Raw genomic sequence first — 24,816 nt, 5'->3', positions numbered from 1 at the left:
TCCAAGCTGCTTCTAGGGTGGTGCTACTTGAAACTTGTCTAATCATTTTACTGGTACACTCCCTCAAACCACAAAAGAGTAAAAAGTTTTTTGCCTCAAGAGAAGGCCATCAAATGCAGTCCCGTTTTTTTTTTTTCTTTTTCCGAGTGGGAGTTGTGTTGTCCTTGGTCAGGGAAACTGCGTGTGGGGGTGGGAAGATATATTGAAAACAAACAAGCACAATGATTGAAAAGTTTCAAAAATATGGTCAATGTGAAATAGCACAGTAATCTGGTCCTGAAAGAGAAGGGGAAAAAATAATACATTTTCAGGAATGATAAATGTATCCTTTTGAGTTCTCAGCTCAGAAGTATCTAATTTTTCAAGATGTGCGTCATTAGTCACTTAAAACAGCCTGTGTTATATCAGCATTAGCCACAGCCTTTGTCTTAATTTCATGAAGTTTGTTTCCTTCTAGGAACATCAAATTACCACTTCTTTTTTTTTTTAATGCTGTATCACTAACAGCATTAGCCACAGCCTTTGTCTTAATTTCACGAAGTTTGTTTCCTTCTAGGAACTTCAAATTACCACTTTTTTTTTTTTTAATCACTAATGTTTCTCTTACACTATGGGATTCCAAATGGCCTGCAGATATTGAATGTGTGGACATCCTGGTCAGTATGTCAGAGTTGTTTCATCTGCCCCAGAAATGTAGGTGCTTCTGGCAGGAGACTGGAATTTCTTACTAGTGCAGAGCAACAGGAAGCATCCTTTTGTAACTGTGGAAGGGGTGGGTGTCTTCCCCAGCCCAGTTTGCAAAGAGGATTTACGGATACCTTAGTGAGATGAACTGGAATTTGACCAAAAAGAATTTAAAGAATGGTCGCACTTAACAAATAATGTTTACCTCTGACAGCACAGGAAGACAACAGCTGGTCATTTAATTCTGTTAAAGAGGACACTGGCATGAGGCCTTGAAGCTTGGGATAAATAAGAGGTTTTCTACTTCACCCTTCGTTAGGTCAGAATTGACTGCCCTTCTGAAACGGGGCAGTACAGCTGGAGGTGGTGAGAATGGCAGAAATGTGCCAGCTCTGGGGATGCTGAGGGAGTCACTGATTGAAGAGGATTAATAAAAGAGCCTCCATCCCTTGAGTCTTGTAAGAAAACTAATTACTAACATGTTCTGGCTTGCAACATTGACCTTGGCTTGCGGCCAAATGGAAAGGATTTGAAGGGCTGTAAAGAGAGATTGTAAAAGTATTTTCTGAAGGGTTTTGTTACATTGATGTTTGTTGTAAAGTTGACTCTGTCCTTTGGTGAAAATAGTACTGAGATCTTGACAGTTTTGGCCAAGCAAGTGGTGACCCACACAACCTTCTTGTTCACTTGGGCTTTTGTGTCTCTTTCGTTTAATGATGCCCCTTAAAACAGGGAAAGTGCCAGCCTGAGAGAACCCACTGGTGCAGTTTCCTGCAAGAACTTGCTGCTGTTTTATGGAGTTCGCTGTGTCATTCTGATTTGGAAGCATTTTACATCCTTTTGGCCCCTGCTTGGTGCAACTCATCAAGCCAGCAAGATAAAAATAGTTAAATTTTGAAACCTTGAGAGAAATAGGTTTATTGCCATTTTCCTGATAAACAAAAGGTGGGACAGAGGAACAAATGGCTCTGACTAAAAGTCAGGCTGCAGGTCAGAGGCAACTAAAGCATATTCTAGCAATAAAAATGTATTTGCTTTTATTATCTCCTGGGGATGTGTCCTTGTCCCGTCATCGATTGCATGTAGTACTGAGAGGCTGAATTCAAATATTTGGACCTGAAAGAAACATCAGGGAGTCCAGGACCTTTTGGATTTCTTGTTTGGTAAAAAACGATGTATTAACTTGTCAGTAACGTTTTATTTTCCTGTGTATTTTTGGTTTTATCTTCTCAGGTTGCTCCACCACTACCCAGCAGACGTGAAGCCAAACCTCCCCCTCCACCCCCCAAAACCAGAAAATCCAGCGTTGCCTCTTCCGAGCAAGGGCTGCAGTGAGGACCATCCAGCAGGGACTGCAGTGAGGACCATCCAGCAAGGACTGCAGTGAGGACCATCCCTCGCTGGTGTGATGGCAAGAGCCCAGAGGGAAACAGCTGCTTTATTTTAATGACTTCCTGGGGCTGTCTGACCCTAAAGACTGGTGATCTCCCCTGCCATTCCATTCACTCCCCTTGGAGTTTTCTTTGGGAAACACCAAAAGGAACTGTCCTTGAGACTGAATTCCCAGCCTCTGGTTTACCTTTCCAGTACTGAGACACTAATCCGTGTAACAGGAGAAATTCTTCTCTGTCTTAGTCTTGTCTGTCCCAAGTTTTTTTTTTTACTGATGCAATTTCAGCAGCTCATTCCTAGCGTAAACCTGTCAGGGTAGTGATTGGAACCAGTGTTTGAAGCAGGTAAGCCACGCCAGGATGAGAAGTGTCCCACAGTGTTTTCAGAGGACTTCATTTCATCTTTCCAGCCGTACTCGCACACGGATCCCTCCTCCTGCCCCTGGAGTGAGCCCAAGCCCGGGTTTCCCTGGCGCGGAGCCGCTCCGGAGCTGTGAAGTGTCGGCTCCTGCGATGTCAGGTGTCGGTGTGTGATGTGCTGTCTCCTAAGATTCTTGATGGCAGGCAGAGACCTGAGCATTCTTAACAGAATAAGAAGTCTTTCTTCTTTTTTTTTTTTTCCTGCTAGTCATCATATGTATTTAAGATGAAGCGCAGACCTTCTGCCATACACTGTCTCCGCTCGCGTGGCGGCAGTTGCTCACTCCCAATGGAGAGTTTAGGTTCACCAGTACTTTGTCAGAATTTTGTTGTTGATTCTGGTTTTTAATGCTACAGAGCAGTTGATATTCCTCCTTGAATTATGTGACCTGCTTGGTTTGTGCTTGCATGTGGGGCTTGGTACAATATTTCATCTGTGTGTTTTTTAATAGGGTGTAAAAAGTTGCTTCTGTCTTGTGAGTATGTGAGAACAGAAGCTGCGTGGATACCAGCAGTGTACTGGTGCCAGCAACTGGGAGAGGATAGAGTGTGCAAAACTAGTTATACACCCTGACCTCAGAAACAAAGTCTGACAGTTTCTGTAACCCTTACTTTGGCTGGGCAAATTCACACAAATATAAATGATTCTCATCTGCTTTTCCCCACCCTGAACCCCTTTGTGGCAGTACTTGCACTTTGGTTTATAGCCTCCCTCCATGGAGGTTTTTAACAGCCACTGGACTTTCAGGAGCCATTTCGATCCGAGATGCTTGTGAAAAACTTGACAATTAACCACCTACTTTCCTGTTGGTTGGATTTCTTCAGCTCTGCAGCCTTTCTCTCCTTGGAGGTTGGGATAATCTCTTTGATTTTTCTTTTAGTTATTTATTCCCTGCTCTGTCTGGGTGTCAGCATCAGTCTTTCTGTTTATATAAAGTGATATGATCTTAGGTTTTGATGTTTTTAAATTCACATGATCTGTGCCTCCATGCTGTTGCCCACTGTTAGAGTAGCCCATCCTCACAGTTGCATAGTGACCAAAAACTCAACACAAATATCATTGTTATTTCTGGCCCCGGTGGACCATAGACCCAGCACTCCTCTGTGCCTCAGCTGCTGCTGGAAGCTTGTGGGTAAAAACCAGCACATCATCGTTTGTGATTAATACTCCCAATGTTGGCAGAAAGCAGCTGAAAAGGTTTTCTTGATTTGTAAGAATTATTCTCGTCACATTCAGGCAGAATATTTTGCTGTGCTGTTCTGCCTGTGTCACTGGCTGTTGTTTTTCACTGGGGTTTTCCAGGGAAGGGGAAAAAAAAATAATCACTTGTCATTGTTGTTCCCTTTCTGGCTGTTGTTTTTCACTGGGGTTTTCCAGGGAAGGGGAAAAAATAATTGTCATTGTTGTTCCCTTTTGCTCTGGAATGCAGGAAACATGGGAGTTTGCCTGCAAAGTTCAGATTCAAACTTTTTGGAAAGTTCAGTGTTTTCTTAAAACTCATCATGAAGGGGGACCAACAGGAATTTGGACCCGACTTTATTTCTGAACCTGTACAAAACTGTGGCTGTTTGCTTACAGCCTGTGGCCTCTTTATTTATCAGTGGTATTGATGGAGAGTCTGTCGTGGGCTTGCTCTGCTGGGAGGTAATTTTGCTTGATGCCTGTAACAGTCATTTAGCTTCTAATTATCAGGTAGAAGTTGGAGAGACACTACACACGCTGCTGAGGATGCTGCTCTGTGTGGTAGGTTTGTGAACCACTGCACCATCACTCTGCTCACGGGACTTAACGAGGTTCCATTGCCTTACTGCAAAATTGAAGTTGGTTAAACCTAATGGAAGCTTTTCTCAGCAAAGCCTTTTTCAGGGAAAAACCAAACCACTTGTGTTCAGGCTGAAGCAAACCTTTCTTTTGGTCTTCTCCATTCCTTCGGCTTCAGTGTGGCTCCAGTTGAAGAACCTGCAGAAGCTGCAGCTGCGTTGCTGTTCCTGTAGACCAGATTGCTCTCATCGAAGGGTCGTATGGGATTCACATCACAGCCCAGGTTGGAGACACTTTGGAGGCTGCACTGCAGTCACATCACATCCATCCCCAGCCACGTCTGCTCCAGCACACACAGCTCTCTTCTGGGCCCTCACCTTCTCAGGGGAAATCTGGGAAACCTTTCTGCACAACGTGCCTGTGGTCCCCCCCTCTCTCTGGTGCGTTGTAGGACTTGTCAGCTCCACATTATGTTCTTCAACATAGATGCTGCTTGACTTGAAAACCACAGGGTTTTCTTGTCTTTCATTGTTTATCCACTTCTTCCTCTCCTCGTAACTACTGTCTTCCTTCTGCTGCGCACATGAACCAAAGGACCCTCTGAAACTCTTCACTTGAACAAGAACTTTTGTCTTCAGTGAGAATTTTGCTTTGGCAGAACAGCAGGACGTGGTCTGAATTGTGGAAAAGTACGTATTGCCAGTAATTTGTAATTCAGTGCCTTTCCCTATTCTACATCTGCTTGTTCCCTCGTTCTTGGGTGCATTTCCTTTTCAGAGCAGGTTGGCCTTTAACTCCTTTGATAAATCAGCAGAAACAAAGAGGCTGGGTAGGAATCCCAGCTAAAGGTTTGTCTGTTGTGGGCAAACAAACCGGCTGTCAGGTTTGGCTATTTTGGTTCCAAGTGACTTTTGAGTCTTATTTCCCGACCTTTTTGATCTGCTTTAATAACTTTAACTCATAGATGTACCTTGTGCATTCAGAATTTAGTTTTCTTAAACATATTACTGACAGGTACATGAAGGGCTCTGGTCCTGGTGGAGAAGGTCAACGTAGTTTGCCTACAGGTAGAAGATGGAATTTTTGTCCCATGCCTGAATGATTTAGGGCTTCATGGCAGTTTTAGAAAAAAAAGCATTGTCTTCTAAATGTCACATTTTTAAAGGCAATTGGGCATTTGAGTGTGTGAATAAGCATGGGGCCTGACTGATTTTAATTAAGCAGAATTAAGTGCCCCCACTCTTACGAGAAATCCCACCAGACCCCTGATTTAATTTCCGAGTTACCTGACTTAAGTTCTGAGATTTCATTTTCGGAGACAATTTAAGACCTCGCTACTTAGTTTTTCAAAATGAGAATCATCTTTCCATGTTAATTAGATGCTTTTGAAAATGTCATCTGTTGTCTTTTAAACTGGAGGGCTAAAAGTGGGAGCAGAACGGTCCATAATGATGTCACCTCTGCATACCAGAAATGAAAGCAAAGAACAGCCTTTCTACCCAATTCATAGTTTCAAATAAAACAAAATCTCAAAGTGAAATATCCAGTCTGCGGAGAAGACGAAATCTAATCCCATTTCATAGCCGTGCTGTTCAAAGCTAGTGTTAAATTTCAAGACTTTAGAGGATTTATGTTTTTTTTTTTCCTTTGGAGAAATATGCTCAACACTTGTTTTCTGGAGCTTTTAATTAAAATTTGTCATGCTGTGCTAAATTCCTTTAAAAATGTTACAGGCTCTAATCCACATCAGGGGAAGAGAGGAACAGACAGCTTTCCATTTGAGTGGATTATTGGATTAGGAAAGGACAGCGATTCCAGTGAGAATGGGCTGTGATGTAGATGCAGTGGTCGTTGAGAACCTTCCCCCAGCGTATGGCCCACAGCTTCACAGTGAGTTAGACATGTAGTGATAACAGCTCAGAGTCTCACATTCTCTCTCCTTATTTATTTTAATAATTGTAAATGAAAATAATAAGTTTTAAGATGTCTGTAATTTAACTGTAATCAGTCTTTTCCGTAGTGAAATCATTCCACACCCATTACTGCTACCTTCTTTCAATTTTTTTCTTTTAATTAAAAACTTCTCTGTTTTACATTCACTGCTGCAGACCCAAATTATCTAGTGGACCAGGGGAAGGTTTTTCTAGGGCTGCATCAGAGAGAAAAAGTAAATACTGTGATTTCATTGATTGCCAGGCAGGAGAGGACCTTTTCGAAAGCACGTGAGGGTCACCTAATTCTGCTCCTATTAAGGTTCCAGCACCTCTAGGACAGTTTGGTGGGCACTGTAGAAATAGAAGAGCTTATAGAAAAGGTGAAAAGCAGCTGTGTGTGTATTTTTCTGGCTGTTCTGATTTAAGGCTGTCATCGAAACCCCCAGACATGCGTGACTGCATTCTTTGAACCTGTTTTTCACATGCATGGTCTGCAGTTCTTTGTATTTTTTAAACAGAGGTATAAGCCCCTCAGCAGCTCTGAAATTCAGCCTCAATATGCATGGTATTAATTGATGTAGTTTTTCACTGTTGGTATTACAAAGGTTTAGTGACATGATAAACCTTGGGACATGTTTGTCTTCAATTCAGGAGAATATGGATGTTGTGTAACATGTTTTTGTGAGTGTTTTGAGATCCTGGATGTGATGGTTTAGTTAGAAAACCCACCTCTGCAGGCTGAAAATACCTTCTCCTTTTTTTTCCCTCTTTCTTTTAGTCCTCTGCAATTGAATCAGCAAAAATTACAGCTTTTAAACTGGCTCTGAAGAAAGAGTAGGAGCTCAGCTTTGGCGAGGGAGTCTGCATCTCTCTGGGTAAATGACAAATGATTCACTAATTCTGTAAAGCAAGGTGTATAAATTTTCATGTTTTTTAAAACATATTAACTGTTGTAAAGTTTGTAAATACCTTTTTAAAATAAATGTAGTTTTTATGAGTGAACGAGTAAAAAAAGAGCATGTAAAAGTCTTTCGTGCATGGACTACTGAAGTGTGAGTGGAATTACATTCAAACGGTAAGTTTATTCTTGATTTTTAATGAAGTTTTATTCCTGTTTTATCCAGAGTGAGATCAGACAGTGCCTGTGTCCCAGCGTTGTCTGTACATGTGGAACAAATGCTGTCACATCCAAGTTTTCATTGCAGGACACAAAGCAGACCTGAGTCCCCACCACTGGGCATAGAACACGTTCTCCTTTACATATAAGCTAATAATTTTCACAACAATTATCTTCTACCATTAAATGCAAGTTCAGAGTATTTATTCACATAACGCAATCGAAGCAAAGGCCATTTGAAGAGGAATTGATTTTAACGTAGCTTTGAAATTTTATTCTGGGTCCATTGTTCCATTTGGCTTTGTTGGGTTTAAATCTTCTTTCGTCTGGCTTCTCCTTCCAGCAGACTTTCCTGTAAACACACATCGTACACTTCTTTAAAGAGAAGAAATAACTTTGATGATGGAATTTTAAAGCCTGGTCAGATGCTAAAATAGTCATAGTGTGGTCTCCATTGGAAGGAGGATTAGAATGATATAAATCTGACCCGACACGATCTCTCTGCCACCTGCCCATGGGTCTGATCGTAGGGGATAATGTAACTGACACTTATAATGGCCCTTTTCATCCCAAAGTCCGTGACCAACTGTACATCTGTTAATGGCCCCACCACTGCAGCGGGGCCTGGAGCACAACCCAGCAGCTGTTGGGCACTGCCCTTCGACAGCAGTTTGGGACGAGCAGCATGAACTTGCACAAAGAGTCAGTATGAGATGGAATGACTCCCCGAGCTTGAACAGTTGGCCAAGAGACCAGGGACCAGAACATTGTGCTTGCAGAAGTGTTACAGGGGTGTCATGGAGTAGCACAGTTGCTCTGTTAGTGTTCTCTGTATATCTTAGTACCATTGGAATGGAAACAGCGTTCCTGGGTCACATCCTGCTGGATCAGATCTCCTACTTGAATATTTATTTATGTTCTTACCTCAGAGTTGCAAGTCTGAGGTGTTTTGGATAGATGTGCTGTCTGAATATGTTCTTTTTTTTCCCTTCCATGTCTTAGCTAGGTGTATTTCTGTTTGTGCTCACTACCAGCTTCTCCAGGAAATGATGAAGATAATTTGAAAAGTTTTTCCGTGGGGTGGACCATTGCCAGACACCTCCCCTTTCATGGCATAATATTCCTGTAGCAACTCCAGGAATGAGTTACGTTGGAAAAGCTGCATCTGGAAACAGTTTAATTTGTTTTCAATGTCATTAAGCAGCTAGAAATGGGAAGGCCACATAGTTCAGACTATGCTACAGGAATAAGTCATGCAAACTAAGTGTTTGGTGCAGAGTCTTAGAAGTTTTTACACTTACGTGCAAGATTACCAGCAGTTTCTGAGCCAAGCTAAGAGTCTGATTTTGGGGGGGTGCCTCGAGCTCTGCAAAGAAAGGCCAAGTTGCCCTCAGTGAGCAAGAAGTATCAAGGACTCATTTCAAATACCCTGATAATTATTCTTGTGCTTTTCCTGCCTAAAATAGTAAAAAAAAAAAAGTCTAAACATATTAAGTTACTGTTGCTGGCTCTTTGTTCTGCAAGTTAGTGCTGTTGGAAGCCAGAGTCATGAACAAAGACTCCATTTTATGTTCAGTACAAATAGGATTAAAGATGACCTAAAAAAATTAATTTTTAGGTAGTTTTGTTAGTTTCTGCATAAAGATCCATGGAAGTCAGGCTCTGACCTGCCTGCAGTGCTGTTACTGATGTTTAGAGCCGGGTTCCTCAGCGGAAGGCTGGAGTAAGTACTTGAAACTTTGGTCTTGGCTTCCAAAATGAAGTAGAGATTGAGTGTTTCAACTTCTAGGACAGCACAGAGATGCTCCCCAGAAAGTGGTGACCATCTGGTCTAGATCAAGGTGTTACTATATTAATTCAAGAGCACATTTTTTGCTTGAGAGTATTCTTTCTGTGGCAGCGAGTTTGTGTGTGAAGTCTCTGCTGTCACTGCATTAGAGCATCTAATGGAAAATACATTTCCCAGTCTGGGGACCTTGGGAGCAGCAGCTTCCATATGGCTCCATCCTTCAGCTGGCAAAGTGCACCTTTGAAGTTAAGCATCTGTGAATGCTGCACAGATTTGTATTAAGGTAGAATGTATTTGACTTTATTTGGTATTTAATTTAGAGAGTAATGACATTGCTGCAACGGGAGCACAAGAATAACGTAGCCCTGTGCTGGGGCTGTGACTCTGAGGTACCTGAGATAGGGCAGAGCCAGTATTGCCACGTGTGAACTAAACTTACATGCCTCTTCCTCCTCCTCCTCCACCTTTTTTCTCTTCTATGTACATTCCCAGCCTGGACTGGTCCCCTAATTTTCCCATAGTGATAAAAGAAAAGGCATATTACTTACCATGGCTTCCTTCAGCTCCCTGAACCTGGAGTGCTGGTCCGAGCTTGGGCATCCAGTCTTCTCCACTTCTCCTGACTTCTCCATTTCACTTGTGATCTGAATTGGGAAGCAATAGAGCTTCGTGAAAGGGGATTTTGCTGCTAAAGCAGCTCTACCCCAGTACAGGTGAAGATGAAACTCTCTCCTGGGTGCTGTGCTTGTGCTACAGCAAACTTAAACTCAGGAGGCCAGAATGACTGTTATGAGGGACTGCACATGAAGTGTTAGGAAGGATGGGAAACCCACTGGTGGACGGGACCTTCCAATCTGCTTTGTCATTTAATTGCTTGCCATCTAATTGGTTACCACAAGACAGCTGCCCATTGGCACATTCCATAGAGTGGAGGAATGTTGTCAGGAAACAGCCCGTCTGAGTCTTGGCTGGAATTTCAGGAGAGGGTGAAACCAGGTTTAACCTGGAGCTCAAACATCCATCTCTCCTTCAGAGCAGCTGCCCAAGGGCTCTCTCTGTATCCATCTCTCCTTCAGAGCAGCTGCCCAAGCTCTTTATGCAGGGCTTTCTCTGCTCTTTATGCAGGGCTTTCAGATGTCATCTTAGAGTCACAGAATGGTTAGAGTTGGAAGAGACCTTAAAGATCATCGTGTTCCAACCCCCCTGCTCTGGGATGGACACCTCCCACCAGCCCAGGTTGCTCCAAGCCCCCTCCAACCTGCCCTTGAAACCCTCCAGGGATGGGGCAGCCACAGCTTCTCGGGGCAACCTGGGCCAGGCTCTCACCACCCTCACAGCAAAGAATTTTTTTCTAGTTTCTAACCTAAATCTCCCCTCTTCCAATTTAAAACCATTCCCCCTCATCCTATCGCTACATTCCCTGATAAAGGGTCCCTCCCCATCTCTCCTGTGGCCCCTTCAGATATTAGAAGGCTGCTCTAAGGTCTCCCTGGAGACTTCTCCAGGCTGAACAACCCCAGCTCTCTCAGCCTGTCCTCACAGTAGAGCTGCTCCAGCCTTCTGATCATTTTCTTACCCCAATGCCAATTGTTTTCCAATTACTACTTTTAAAAAAAAAGTGTGTGTGTGTACATAGGTATGTTTGGGGGGGTGGAAGAGAGAGAGAGAGAGACATATACAGTAGAGCCTACATCATCTCTTTTTTGCTTGCATCTTTTCCAGATAAGGGAGCTAAGATAAAACAGCAGGGTAGGTTTATGGTCTAGGACCTACCTCTTGAAATGATTCTACTGGGCTCTCGGCGTTCCTTTTTCCTCCCGGCTGGAGGCCGTAAGACCAGTGTTGGGCCAAGCAGATTTCCACAGACATGACAAACAGGAGGACACCGAAAAAGATCTTCCTGGACTTCTCCATCCTGTGAGAGAACAAAACATCTTTCTGATCATAATGACGTTACAGCTCCCTTTTTATCTTGTAGAGTTACGAAAATGTTATGTTTCTGAATCTCCAGTTCTGATCTCCTGCACCACGGCAGCATTGTGCCTGTGTGGGAGCCACAGCTGGATTTTGAGCCTCTCAAAAGTGTAGATGAAGCTCATTATAAAGAGATTTAACATCTGAAAAATTTGGATGAAGATCTAAATTAGGATTTTTGAACACCCTTTCAACATTTTAGGAATGTCTGGACCTCGGAGGTCCAGAAAGTCCCTGTTGATATTTGACAGATGTGTTCAGTTTAGCTGGTTTCTGTTCTAATGTCCCTGCTCCTTAAGAAGTGCTCTGTGCAGCCTCTTCTAATGCGAGTTTCTTCTAATTCAAGCATCTGTAAGCACTGAATAAGTAAAAAGGGAATATGGTGTGTTGTTCCAGCACATTACCTGCTTGTGAGAGCTGCTGCAGAATAACTTCAACTCTTCTCTGGCTGGAAATGTCCTGCGAGGGTTTGTCATCTCACTTTTTATATACAACCAGCCCAACACCAAACCTCTCACAGCAGGTAACTTTATCTGAGTCTATCTCGCAGGCTGCAATTTTGTTCTTAAAATTGCTGTAATGCAGCAGAGGTAAAGCCCATAATTGGAACACCCCTGGTGTCGCTATTAAATTCAGCTGTTTTTTCTAAGACCCATAAAAGTAACAGCCTTTCTTTTAAGAGGCTGTAAATCCGACGTTCAAACCTGGTCGACTGCTGTTGCCCTGTGGAAAAAACACAGCCTTTTCTTCCAGTGACTTCGAATTTTTAAGTAAAAGTTCTCTGGCGAGTTTGAGTTTGTTGAGAGTTGAAATGGATGAGGAATTCAGCTTGGGCTCTGTCTCTCGGGCATGAAGGAAGCCAAACATAAACAAGAGCCTGTGATGGCACAAGTGCAGGGAGCATTTTGTGTGCTCCTTTCAGAGTCCCCCTCCTTAGTGTTTAATTTAAAGTGCCTTGATATTCTTTGCTCTATAAAATGCAAAGTAGTAGTAATTAGACTCTAAACTTGCTTTGTTGTCACGATGGAGTCTGTTTTATGAATGAGGCTCGTGAACACTGCTGTTATTTTGGATTTATATGTGTGTGTGTGCCTATGAATGCAAGTTCTCCCTTCTTGAGAGTTTATGCACTGCAGTTTTATAAAGAAGTTGATAGCTATTTGCATGCAGGAGTTAAATTCAGTAATTTAGACTACAGAAATCTAATTTTTTTTTTATCCACCTGGCAGCTATTTTCACTTGCTCTGCACTGGTTTGCGTGCAATTGAATGTATTGTGTTCAGTGATCTTCAAACATCCTCCCTTCCTGCTCCCAGAACCTCTTTGAGATTAATGGATTAAAAGTAATTTAATAAGTAAATAATTTAAGGAGGATTTAGTGACTCTAGCAAAGAGTAATCCTTCCTGCTCTAATGCTCCTCCCACTCATGGTGAGAGTAGCCAACACTTCTCTTTGGCTGATAAATGGATCAAGCTGTGAAAATAGTTAGTTTTGGTGGGAGAAGTGGTACCTGGGCCGTAGGCGCAAGATTTTCCAGTATTGGTGTTTTACGCCTCCTTCCTTCCCTGATGAGCCCAGCAAAAATTAAGGTTACTTAGAGATAAATAGAAGACTTTGTTCATCCTGAGGGATGATGTTTGAAGAGAGAAGGGGGCCTGCTTAGCCCAATAATTGCACCTTTTATCAACCCAATGCTTTAAACTAGCCCTTAATGACATCCAACCCTTAATAACACCCAACCCTTAACGACACCCAACCCCTAACATCTTTCAGCTGCCATTTCCAGAGCCCAGCAGAAAGGGCACGCGACTGTGGGTTCAGGGAGCCCTTCCATGGCTTCTCCTACACTCTAAGCCACAGCCCTACCTTACGGGAAGGAGTTGGGAGGTTAAAAGAAAAAGTTTACAGCTGGTTTTGTTTGCCCACAAATAACTTTCACAGGCCCGTGTAACCAAACCCAACCCAAACTCTGGTTTTGGCAGAGTCTGAGCCAGGTCTGGGAGCGCTTTGGTCGGGGCTTGTTGGGCAGGTGACAGCTTTGGGGGCTCAAAATCAAAGTGAAGGTGGGGTTTTATGGTGTGACCTCCCTTTTGTTTTCAGACACTTTTCAGAAGAGCTCCCAGATCTTCAAGTGCACTAGTTTTTCTGGTTTGGGGGGAGAAATCTTAATGCCTTCCAATGCTGTTCAGGATCTACCTGGAAGTCTAGGACTTGTCAGGAAGACGCAGATTTGTGGATTCCCATCCCAAGAATCAAGACCTCTCTCTTATCAGACGTGGTGGAGAGGGATACCCTGATCTGTTGGGTCTCCTGGGCTTTTCAGACAGCGTTCCTAACCCAAAGAAGTATTCTGGAGGTGAGAAACCATATTTTTTTCCCCAGTTTTGTTCTCAAGGAGCTGTACAGCACTTCCACAGACGTGCTCTATTTGTGGTACCACTGTTGTGCCAGGGTTTATGAGACTGAAATCATGAGCACTTTATAGACCAAAGTCTTTTGGGTTTTTTTTTCTGTGCTTTAGCACTTCCTTTTTAAGGAAGTGGAGCTGCTTGTGCTGTGTGATGATTATCTCTAATGTGGAAAGAGTGTTTTAAATAGTGCACATACCTATGTAAATTGTGGTTAATGACTTCTGACTCCAGCTATTTTATTAAGCAATATGAAGGGTGGGGGCCAAAGAAAAACCGAAACGCTGCAGATGAATGACAAGTCAAAAACCCCACCAAAGTTCTCAGAGTGTCTCCAAGGTGACAGGGGCTCGGGAAGGGCTAAACCAGCTTTTAGCAACAGTATTTTTAAGTTTGTATACAAGGAGCTATCAAAGTTAAAATGCTTTTCTAACTTGCTGCCCTTCCCACAGAAGTCAGATAAGATTGAGATCCATTTTTTAAAATTAAGACAACCAAGACCACTCGTATTTCACACTTTTATTAATGTAATTTAAATTAGGCTGGAACCTGCAATTTCTGAATAGGCCACTTTGGGCTATTCGTACAGCTTTGTCATAGCAAAAGAGGTACCTTAAATTCACCTGTGAATGAATGATGCCACGTGCTGTGATTATTCAAAACATAGTGCTTCAGTGAAAGTTCAAATATATTTTATACACAGTGATTATGAAAATAGATATTTTTTCCATACAATATTTTACTTCTGCCAGCTACAAAATATGGTAAAGAAAAATAATTCATTTATTTCTCTAGCCCTAGGAATCTTCTTCTACTGCAACATACACACCACTCTCCATGAAAGCGATGAGGTGGGAGAAAGGACTCCAAAATCACACTGAAATATTATTTCCCTTGAATCTCTAGGTGTATTTCACCAAGTGTTGTCCTAGAGCCAGATCAAGAGGCCTGGGAATCTGGAGGAAATAGAATCCCAATTCTGAACCACACAGAGGTGGGATTTTGAGTCCTGGAAGTTCATGTCATGCTCCGGAGTCAAGCCAACTCGAAAATAAAGAGAATCCTGCAATTCCCCCTTAACAAATCATACACTGGTCCTGAACTAATCTTTCTAGATTGATGGCAAAGCAGCATTTTGGTAACAAATACTGAGCCTAGACTGGAAATCTGCACTCGCAGACACCCCACTGAAGTAACTGTAGGACTCAAACCACCGCTGACAGCGTCACAGCCTGTCAGTTTTAGGATACATTGGTTCTCAACTTCCAGAAATAGCTGTTATTTCCTTAGATTCAAGGTTAGTTTTAACTTTGGGGTATTTTTAGTAAGCATCTGAGGTAAGAGTTCTTGATGCACCTTTATTATTTTTTTTTTTGGTATCGTTTCTTCATGTGCTTGTTGATTGTGTCTAAAATAAATGTTTTGTTAGATGAGAACTAGATCGATACTACAGTGGAAACAGCTCCTGAAACAAAGTGCACCACCACTCAGAGAGATGCTGCGAGGGCTTTCTGCGCCGCAGAAGTCCCAGAGGTCCCTACTTGCTCACAGGTAAAGCAGCTGTAGGACGGGCACTTTGCCCTGTCCCAGACACTTCTACACTCACTTTCAGCAGGCCCAAAGTGGAATACTAAAATCTGGCTGGGAGAAGGATTATGCTTTCAAGAAATTCAGTGTACGAGAGTATTTGCATAGTACATGGAGGGGAAACAGGTGCCATTTATTCATATACTGGAGTAACGACAGGAGGACGCAGGATGTGCTGTGGCCCCAGCTCTACTTTGGTGACAGTATTGTATTTTCCTACATACATTTGCTGCGAGGGCTTTCTGCGCCGCAGAAGTCCCAGAGGTCCCTACTTGCTCACAGGTAAAGCAGCTGTAGGACGGGCACTTTGCCCTGTCCCAGACACTTCTACACTCACTTTCAGCAGGCCCAAAGTGGAATACTAAAATCTGGCTGGGAGAAGGATTATGCTTTCAAGAAATTCAGTGTACGAGAGTATTTGCATAGTACATGGAGGGGAAACAGGTGCCATTTATTCATATACTGGAGTAACGACAGGAGGACGCAGGATGTGCTGTGGCCCCAGCTCTACTTTGGTGACAGTATTGTATTTTCCTACATACATTTAATTCCCCACAACAAATGGAAAAAAAAAACAATTACAGGTACTCCAGTTTGGAGTGGTGAGGACATCTGAAAGCACGAGAGGTTTTCTGACCAGCTGTGACTGATTGATAGTGCAATTTCACACTAATTTGGAAAGGATTAAGTAAGACATCCAGTTTCTGAACAGGGCTGGTTTAGCTCTAACTACATCTGCTGTGTGTGCAGATCCCTTCAGTGGAAAAAGCAGCTTTCACTGGACATTTTAAGAAGATGATAAAGCTGTTCTACACCTGCATTCAAACTACTACAAGGCAATATATTACCTACGATGACAGTTGATGACTGTTTTCACCCCAGAAGCAGAGAGTACCTGAAAACACCCCGTGGACATGGGCTAAACCACATCTGTCAATACGCTGTGCGTGAACGAAGACACTCACCGTGACTACACCAGTCTAACTGTAAACCTGAACTTTGTTGCTACTAGACAGGAATAACATTTTTCATATTGCAGCTACAGATTTAATAAATAAATTGCATATATTGTGCTTTATAAATTAAAATGCATTCCAAAGTGAGGCAATGCTAAACGATGAATCTATTTAACCGTCCCAAACTGGCCACTCATTCTGGTTCCAGAACCAGCCCCCTTCCTCACTCAGCTCACAAAGGCAGAAACAGTGTCTGCTTCTGCCTCTTAAACAAAAGCTCCCTCCCCCAAAAGTGATCAAAAAAGAGTTTACTTAGGCACTACCGCAAATGTAAGTTGTCTAATAACCATTACTTCTAACTTAATAAGGGGAGGAGGTGAAGAAAGTCACAACGAACGTTTTGATTCCTTCCTCTTCAGCGTATTCTTCTCCCTATCTGACGCTCTGAGACATGTGCAAAGGTGTCAGCATCTCTTCAAAGATAGCTCCTTTTACATTAGATCCCCTCAAATTAGCTTCTTGTAGATCACAACCTGATAGATCACAATTCTAAAGGGTAAAAGAAAAATAAAGGTTAATTGAATAGACCCAGAACTTAGTTCAAAAACTTAACCTTAACTCTATTTGTAGAGAAACCTCAATTCCCTCCATTACTTCTAACTTAATAAGGGGAGGAGGTGAAGAAAGTCACAACGAACGTTTTGATTCCTTCCTCTTCAGCGTATTCTTCTCCCTATCTGACGCTCTGAGACATGTGCAAAGGTGTCAGCATCTCTTCAAAGATAGCTCCTTTTACATTAGATCCCCTCAAATTAGCTTCTTGTAGATCACAACCTGATAGATCACAATTCTAAAGGGTAAAAGAAAAATAAAGGTTAATTGAATAGACCCAGAACTTAGTTCAGAAACTTTACCTTAACTCTATTTGTAGAGAAACCACAATTACCTCCGCAAATCCTGGTGCAAACTTCTAGGCTATCACTCTTGTTTAGAGTTTTAATTATTTCTGGTGAGAGAGCAGTTCCTTTTCACTGTTACAGCTGGATTATTTTGCTGTTGTTAGACTTACACTGTTTATATCACATTATCTTCCAGGAGTTACTAACTCTTGCTGAGCAAAGCCAGGAAGACGCCACCTCTTGCAAACTCACCAGGTGTTACTCCAAATACTTCTCTAGTACTTGAGGAAGAACAGCCACGTACACAGCTTGCAAAATGAGCTACTTTGTCTTCTAATTAATAGACACAGCGGTGTACCACGTGCCACCAGTCAGGTAAGATTCCATTGTTTCTCTATACATGATGTCCCAGGATCAAAACCCCCCCACAAACCCAGGTGACTGCATTTCCCTTCAGTGACGGCACGATCTCATCCTAAGAGTTAAGTTTAATCTTATTTCCATTCATCACTTTTGAGATGAAACAAGCCATTTCGGTGTCTTTGAGGGGCTGGCAAATCCCAAAATTTAGACTCACCTTCCACACTGAGGCCAGAATGAAATGTGATTCCTCAGATCACCCATTGCTCATTAAGACTGAAAAAACACTAATTCACTCTGTCTAGTTTGAAGCTGGAGAACTCAGCCAAAAGCCAGCAATCCCCAAAATTTTACGAGTTGACTAGTTAGTATTTAGAATGAATCATAACTCACTTCCAAATCAGTTCCTGCCAAAGTTGCTCCTCTAAGATTACAGTTTTTTAGTTTTGCATTTTTCAGCGTCGCGACTCTTAGATTAATTCCTGTCATTTGACTGCCTTCCATGTCAACACCTTTCAGGTTAGCACCTAAAACACACAAAGAGTAGTTTTATGAGGAAAAACCATCGGAAACAACAGCAGCTCAAGAATGATGCTTCCTCAGAGCCATGTAAATTGATAGAGGTCAAGGTAGAACTTGGAATTTAATGATCGCACAGTCGCGCACACTAGTATTTGTGGCCTTTTCTCCCGTGGACTGTACAAACCTCAGCTAAACCTCTCACAGATTTACAAACACGTGGTTCAGTTTCCACAGGGTACCTAACACCAAAGCTTCTTACCTTCCAAATTAGCTTTAAGGCCTGATGGATCTTCAAAATTGCACCCTTTCAGAGATGCTCCTTCTGCGTTGGAGCAAAGCATCTTTACCCCTTGGAGGTTCGCACACTGATGGAGACAGACATGTCAGTGAGAGTCATCAAAAAGATGAACAATACCAAAAATGACCAGAGTATGGTTTTCATCTCTGTTTCAGAAGTGAATCCTATTAAAGCACAACAGCCTTGTTACTGTGAAGAAGTGTAAAAACCTTTTGCTGTTGTTAGACTTACACTGTTTATATCACATTATCTTCCAGGAGTTACTAACTCTTGCTGAGCAAAGCCAGGAAGACGCCACCTCTTGCAAACTCACCAGATATTACTCCAAATACTTCTCTAGTACTTGAGGAAGAACAGCCACGTACACAGCTTGCAAAATGAGCTACTTTGTCTTTCTAATTAATAGACACAGCGGCGTATCACGTGCCACCAGGCAGGTAAGATTCCATTGTTTCTCTACACATGATGTCCCAGGATCAAAGAACCCCCCCACAAACCCAGGTGACTGCATTTCCCTTCAGCGAGGGAACGATCTCATCCTAAGAGTTAAGTTTAATCTTATTTCTATTCATCACTTTTGAGATGAAACAAGCCATTTCGGTGTCTTTGAGGGGCTGGCAAATCCCAAAATTTAGACTCACCTTCCACACTGAGGCCAGAATGAAATGTGATTCCTCAGATCACCCATTGCTCATTAAGACTGAAAAAACACTAATTCACTCTGTCTAGTTTGAAGCTGGAGAACTCAGCCAAAAGCCAGCAATCCCCAAAATTTTACGAGTTGACTAGTTAGTATTTAGAATGAATCATAACTCACTTCCAAATCAGTTCCTGCCAAAGTTGCTCCTCTAAGATTACAGTTTTTTAGTTTTGCATTTTTCAGCGTCGCGACTCTTAGATTAATTCCTGTCATTTGACTGCCTTCCATGTCAACACCTTTCAGGTTAGCACCTAAAACACACAAAGAGTAGTTTTATGAGGAAAAACCATCGGAAACAACAGCAGCTCAAGAATGATGCTTCCTCAGAGCCATGTAAATTGATAGAGGTCAAGGTAGAACTTGGAATTTAATGATCGCACAGTCGCGCACACTAGTATTTGTGGCCTTTTCTCCCGTGGACTGTACAAACCTCAGCTAAACCTCTCACAGATTTACAAACACGTGGTTCAGTTTCCACAGGGTACCTAACACCAAAGCTTCTTACCTTCCAAATTAGCTTTAAGGCCTGATGGATCTTCAAAATTGCACCCTTTCAGAGATGCTCCTTCTGCGTTGGAGCAAAGCATCTTTACCCCTTGGAGGTTCGCACACTGATGGAGACAGACATGTCAGTGAGAGTCATCAAAAAGATGAACAATACCAAAAATGACCAGAGTATGGTTTTCATCTCTGTTTCAGAAGTGAATCCTATTAAAGCACAACAGCCTTGTTACTGTGAAGAAGTGTAAAAACCTGCCATAAAATTACTTCTCTTATCAGGAAGGCAGGTAATTCTCACCCACCGCCCTCTTTTTTTTTATTATTATTTTTAACTTAAGATAGTTTCAAAAAGCTTTTGAAGTGATCTAACCAGAACAATTGCAGAAAACATTGAAGAACTACATGTTTTACACTCCTCTGTCCTGGTGCAAACTTCTAGGCTATCACTCTTGTTTAGAGTTTTAATTATTTCTGGTGAGAGAGCAGTTCCTTTTCACTGTTACAGCTGGATTATTTTGCTGTTGTTAGACTTACACTGTTTATATCACATTATCTTCCAGGAGTTACTAACTCTTGCTGAGCAAAGCCAGGAAGACGCCACCTCTTGCAAACTCACCAGGTGTTACTCCAAATACTTCTCTAGTACTTGAGGAAGAACAGCCACGTACACAGCTTGCAAAATGAGCTACTTTGTCTTCTAATTAATAGACACAGCGGTGTACCACGTGCCACCAGTCAGGTAAGATTCCATTGTTTCTCTATACATGATGTCCCAGGATCAAAACCCCCCCACAAACCCAGGTGACTGCATTTCCCTTCAGTGACGGCACGATCTCATCCTAAGAGTTAAGTTTAATCTTATTTCCATTCATCACTTTTGAGATGAAACAAGCCATTTCGGTGTCTTTGAGGGGCTGGCAAATCCCAAAATTTAGACTCACCTTCCACACTGAGGCCAGAATGAAATGTGATTCCTCAGATCACCCATTGCTCATTAAGACTGAAAAAACACTAATTCACTCTGTCTAGTTTGAAGCTGGAGAACTCAGCCAAAAGCCAGCAATCCCCAAAATTTTACGAGTTGACTAGTTAGTATTTAGAATGAATCATAACTCACTTCCAAATCAGTTCCTGCCAAAGTTGCTCCTCTAAGATTACAGTTTTTTAGTTTTGCATTTTTCAGCGTCGCGACTCTTAGATTAATTCCTGTCATTTGACTGCCTTCCATGTCAACACCTTTCAGGTTAGCACCTAAAACACACAAAGAGTAGTTTTATGAGGAAAAACCATCGGAAACAACAGCAGCTCAAGAATGATGCTTCCTCAGAGCCATGTAAATTGATAGAGGTCAAGGTAGAACTTGGAATTTAATGATCGCACAGTCGCGCACACTAGTATTTGTGGCCTTTTCTCCCGTGGACTGTACAAACCTCAGCTAAACCTCTCACAGATTTACAAACACGTGGTTCAGTTTCCACAGGGTACCTAACACCAAAGCTTCTTACCTTCCAAATTAGCTTTAAGGCCTGATGGATCTTCAAAATTGCACCCTTTCAGAGATGCTCCTTCTGCGTTGGAGCAAAGCATCTTTACCCCTTGGAGGTTCGCACACTGATGGAGACAGACATGTCAGTGAGAGCCATAAAAAAGATGAACAATACCAAAAATGATGAGTATGGTTTTCATCTCTGTTTCAGAAGGGAATCCTATTAAAGCACAACAGCCTTGTTACTGTGAAGACACGTAAAAACCTGCTATAAAATTACTTGTCATCAGGAATTCTCACCCACCGCCCTCTTTTTTTTATTATTTTTAACTTAAGGTAGTTTCAAAAAGCTTTTGAAGTGATCTAACCAGAACAATTGCAGAAAACATTGAAGAACTACATGTTTTACACTCCTCTGCTTGTTCCAATTCCTCTTCCCTTAAAACAGCTAAAGGACAGCCCAGACTTTCCGAGGCGCAGCAGCTCTTACGTCAAGCACTGATCCAGAGAGGTCAGCTCGTTCCAGGTTGGCGCAGCACAGGTTGGCGTGGGCCAGGTTGCAGCGGCTCAGGTTGGCCATCTTGAAGTTTATGTAGCGAAGATCTAGACGTGAAAGATCCGCCCCGCTGAAATTGAGACCCTAAAAATGAAATAAAAAACCATCAGAAGTTACAGAAGGTAAGGTGTAGCTCCGAATCACAGAATCTTCTAGGTTGGAAGGGACCTTAAAGATCATCTTGTCCAACCGTCAACCCAACTGACAAAAATAGACACCCACACAACAAACAAGGAGCATCATCACTAAACCCTATCTCCCAGCACTACATCAACCCGGCTTTTGAACACCTCCAGGGATGGGGCCTCAACCACCTCCCTGGGCAGCCCATTCCAATGCCTGAGAACCCTTTCAGTGAAAAAATTTTTCCTAATATCCAGCCTGAACCTCCCCTGGCGCAACTTGAGGCCATTTCCTCTTGTCCTGTCGTCTGGGACTTGAGAAAAGAGACCGACCCCCATCTCTCTACACCCTCCTTTCAGGGAGTTGGAGAGAGCAATAAGGTCTCCCCTCAGCCTCCTCTTCTCCAGGCTGAACACCCCCAGCTCCCTCAGCCTCTCCTCATCAGACTTATTCTCCAGACCCCTCACCAGCTTTGTCGCCCTTCTCTGGACCCGCTCCAGCACCTCAATGTCTTTTTTATGGTAGGGGGCCCAAAACTGGACACAGTACTCAAGGTGAGTACAGTACTCAAAACACTTAAGAGCATCATGTATGTGTCTATATAAATACACACAGTTATAGATATATACTCATGCACAAGACCATCTATTCTACTATGTAAGACTCATGAAATGTAAATGCAAAGCTACCAAGCATCGTCCTTGGTTACTCTACTCATTTTACATTTAAATAGAATGGCTTAACAAATTGAGCCTTGTGGAAACCTTCAACCTCAAGAAGGAAAGCAGCCCCCACAGCGCACTTAAATTTCATGTTAAGGTCACTCTGCCCCAACTTGGAATGAAAACTCAGTGAATAAGCAAGGGGGGAAGCACACGTCATTTGAATTTCATGTTGTCGCGTGATGCTGCAGGATATTTCCCCACCAGATGCTACAGCTCAAGACAAACTCTGGATTTTCATACCTGACATCGCAGCTCAGACTTGGTTGGGGTCGCCAGGAGGAATCGGACAAACTCCTTTCGAGATATAGGAGAGTGGTCCTCAGCTGGCTGGGAGTTCTGTGGAGAGAGTTGTTCAAAAGCTAACACGGACAGGACTCAATTATGCATTGCCTGGAAGAATGGGACACGTGCATTCATGTATTAAAGAAAACAAGTTACCTTAATAGCTATCTCGAGATGTTCAATTAGTGAATCGATACCAAAAAACCTGGCTTCTTCCAAAACACCTAACAAAACAAAGCAGTATTTGTTATTTCCAGGGAGTCGTTAAACAAGAGAGCAGCACTCTTCTTCCCGTACTGGAGAAGGCACCAAGAACATGCCAAAATCTTTGGGTTAATCCATCCTTACTACTGGAGGAGCTTCAATTCAATCAACTTTCCCTACTTGTTAGACATTTTACACATTTTAGCTACGATGAACAGATCACTTGTTGAAGTTTAAGGACTCAAAGAAACGCATAAAGTAATAAAAGTGACACAGACATACATTATATCAGAGGTAACTGGACAGAGGAAAAGTGAGTTTGCTTGCAGCTAAAAGGAAAAAAATAAATCAGAAAGGATGTTTCCAGTACCAGTATTAGGTTAAAGATACCAAATCCAGAATTACAGCCAGATACTAATCCAGTGCAGAGAAATTTTAATGCTCTGAAGATTAAGTTTAAACAGTGTATCTTCATAAAGCAAGCATATAGAATTGCAGTGTTTGAGAATAAATTCACCAAAGAAAAGTCCCGAACATTCAGATGAGCATATAGAAGTCCCACTGACTTTACTGTGTTTACCTGAGGGCAAATTTTAACTTCTAAAGAGTAATAATTTAGGAGATGTCATACAGGTAATACCTACCTAGCAAATTAATGCCATCATTTACAATGAGCTGTCCGTGACGCAAATAGTTCAAAATTGGCTCAAAATACTCTGGACTGCGGTCAATTAGGAATGCTCCTCTATGATCTTGCTTATTTCCCCAAGCATCTGTTTCCACAACATATATATATAATTAAATTTGATATATTAATAGAAGAGCATTTGCTTCAGTTTCAGATTTTTACTACCAAAGGGTACTGGATTATGAAACATTCCACTTGAAAGGGAGTTTCTTAGAGAAAAGGAAGGGAAATGAGAGTGAGGGGGTAAAAAAAATCACCTTAAAATAAACTCACTCCTGCTATAATTAAAACATTTTATCACTACCTAGGAATCATTGCTAGAATAAAAACACCATTGAGATGTCAGTCTGCCCCTGTTTCCTAAAGTCTGTCTCGTACAGTGTTTGCCCATTGACTCTGTTGACAAAACTGAGCAAGATGCAACAATAAGATGAAAATCTAAAGATCAAACAAACAAAAATGACCCCAAAATATTAACTATGGATGGAAGTTATATTTTCAGTTTGTGAGATGATACGTGTTACATGGGCAACAGAAGAATACACAATTATTAAAAAAAAAAGTTATACATTCTGCTTTGTTACTTTAGGTACTTTTGATATTTTAACGTAGGAACAAAAGTCTCAACTTGACAGTGCCTTTTGCCTACTGTGCTAATTTGTTAGCTTAAAAAATAAAGTTGATTTCAATATACTAACCTTTATCTTTAAACATGTGGGCCAACATACTGTCAGGTTCTTTATTAACCAAAGTGCTCCTAGAAAACAAAAGCAGCACAATTTTATCTTTAGCTGGAATGTTTTCCTCAAGAGACAAACCTGCTCTTGGAGTCTGTTTCCTGCCCGTGGTGCGTGAGGCGCATTCCAACAGCTACTCCGTACCCATTTCATTTCATAGGCTGTGACAGCAAAGTATGTTTCTGACCTGAGGTACTGTAAAGGTATTTTAAATACAAAGCACTTAGTTAAATGAAATATTCCAAGGATATTCCAGGCCTGTTCAGTTTTTTTGCCAATTTGACTTTGCGTGTAAACTAAGAATTGATTTGTTGCAAAACTGTCGCAGCAAATACGAAATACAGAGAAAGCTGCACAAGTCAAAGACCTCCTACTCCACGGGAAGTTATTTTACTATCTCCTTTGCAAGAGTATCTGAAGCCTCCCCAACTGAGGACATTGTAACTACTTTACTGAAATCAAGTCCTTTAAGAACAAAACCAACTGGCTGCATTTGTACCGTGTAGTGGTGAAGTATCGGCCTCCGACATTGAGCGTCAACCAGTCAGTGTGGGAGCCTGTTAGCTCCTCGTGAGGTCTCCCGTCCGTCTGGGGATCTGCACAGATGACAAACACACAGGAATTATCAGAAAAATTCTGAGTATTTCTGAGTCCTCCATATGGTAAGAGGTATCTTCTGAAACTACCAGAAAATAAAATTTTAGATTTACAT

The 24,816-nt window shown here is 42.1% G+C and overlaps 3 protein-coding genes and 1 long non-coding RNA gene across 4 annotated transcripts in view; 2 read left to right on the top strand and 2 right to left on the bottom strand.

Annotated features, from left to right (window-relative positions):
* The window catches only part of DOCK5 (dedicator of cytokinesis 5), a 125,535-nt gene extending 121,729 nt beyond the window's left edge, over positions 1-3,806 (top strand). Inside the window, exon 52 of the mRNA XM_014943139.1 lies at positions 1,918-3,806. Coding sequence (XP_014798625.1) covers positions 1,918-2,019 — 102 coding nt within the window. The 3' untranslated portion in view covers positions 2,020-3,806. The remainder of the gene's footprint in view (positions 1-1,917) is intronic.
* A 42-nt stretch (positions 3,807-3,848) lies between these two features.
* Positions 3,849-7,205, top strand: LOC106888727. Its single transcript, XR_001412167.1, has 2 exons — positions 3,849-4,946; positions 6,970-7,205. It is a non-coding gene; the product is annotated as an uncharacterized LOC106888727 (long non-coding RNA).
* A 66-nt stretch (positions 7,206-7,271) lies between these two features.
* On the bottom strand, positions 7,272-11,520 carry GNRH1 (gonadotropin releasing hormone 1). The gene is made up of 4 exons (XM_014943152.1): positions 11,476-11,520; positions 10,871-11,012; positions 9,646-9,741; positions 7,272-7,660 (listed from the first exon to the last, which is right to left on the bottom strand). Exons 2-4 carry the CDS (start codon positions 11,009-11,011, stop codon positions 7,619-7,621), a joined length of 279 nt encoding a protein of 92 aa, XP_014798638.1. The 5' UTR covers position 11,012; positions 11,476-11,520; the 3' UTR covers positions 7,272-7,618.
* Positions 11,521-16,676: 5,156 nt separating this feature from the next.
* LOC106888710 (BTB/POZ domain-containing protein KCTD9-like) overlaps positions 16,677-24,816 on the bottom strand; it is a 10,506-nt gene continuing 2,366 nt past the window's right edge. Inside the window, exons 2-10 of the mRNA XM_014943138.1 lie at positions 24,604-24,700; positions 24,066-24,124; positions 23,324-23,452; positions 22,632-22,699; positions 22,434-22,529; positions 21,280-21,429; positions 20,809-20,914; positions 20,421-20,554; positions 16,677-16,873 (exon numbers count right to left, since the gene is read on the bottom strand). Of these exons, the coding sequence (XP_014798624.1) occupies positions 16,757-16,873; positions 20,421-20,554; positions 20,809-20,914; positions 21,280-21,429; positions 22,434-22,529; positions 22,632-22,699; positions 23,324-23,452; positions 24,066-24,124; positions 24,604-24,700 (956 nt within the window). The 3' untranslated portion in view covers positions 16,677-16,756. The remainder of the gene's footprint in view (positions 16,874-20,420; positions 20,555-20,808; positions 20,915-21,279; positions 21,430-22,433; positions 22,530-22,631; positions 22,700-23,323; positions 23,453-24,065; positions 24,125-24,603; positions 24,701-24,816) is intronic.

The sequence above is a fragment of the Calidris pugnax genome, unplaced genomic scaffold (assembly GCF_001431845.1).
Source record: "Calidris pugnax isolate Ruff unplaced genomic scaffold, ASM143184v1 scaffold88, whole genome shotgun sequence".
Classification (NCBI taxonomy): domain Eukaryota; kingdom Metazoa; phylum Chordata; class Aves; order Charadriiformes; family Scolopacidae; genus Calidris; species Calidris pugnax.
Note: the sequence above shows the minus strand (reverse complement) of the source record. Positions and strands in the feature narration are given on the sequence as shown.

Bases quoted from the DNA above. Each gene is read 5' to 3' on its own strand.
- GNRH1 (XM_014943152.1), bottom strand. From the start codon at position 11,011: ATGGAGAAGTCCAGGAAGATCTTTTTCGGTGTCCTCCTGTTTGTCATG. The intron at 9,742-10,870 runs GTAGGTCCTAGA...TTCCCAATTCAG, and splicing joins CAGTAGAATCATTTCAAGAG to ATCACAAGTGAAATGGAGAA. The intron at 7,661-9,645 runs GTAAGTAATATG...GTGTGTTTACAG, and splicing joins GGGAGCTGAAGGAAGCCATG to GAAAGTCTGCTGGAAGGAGA.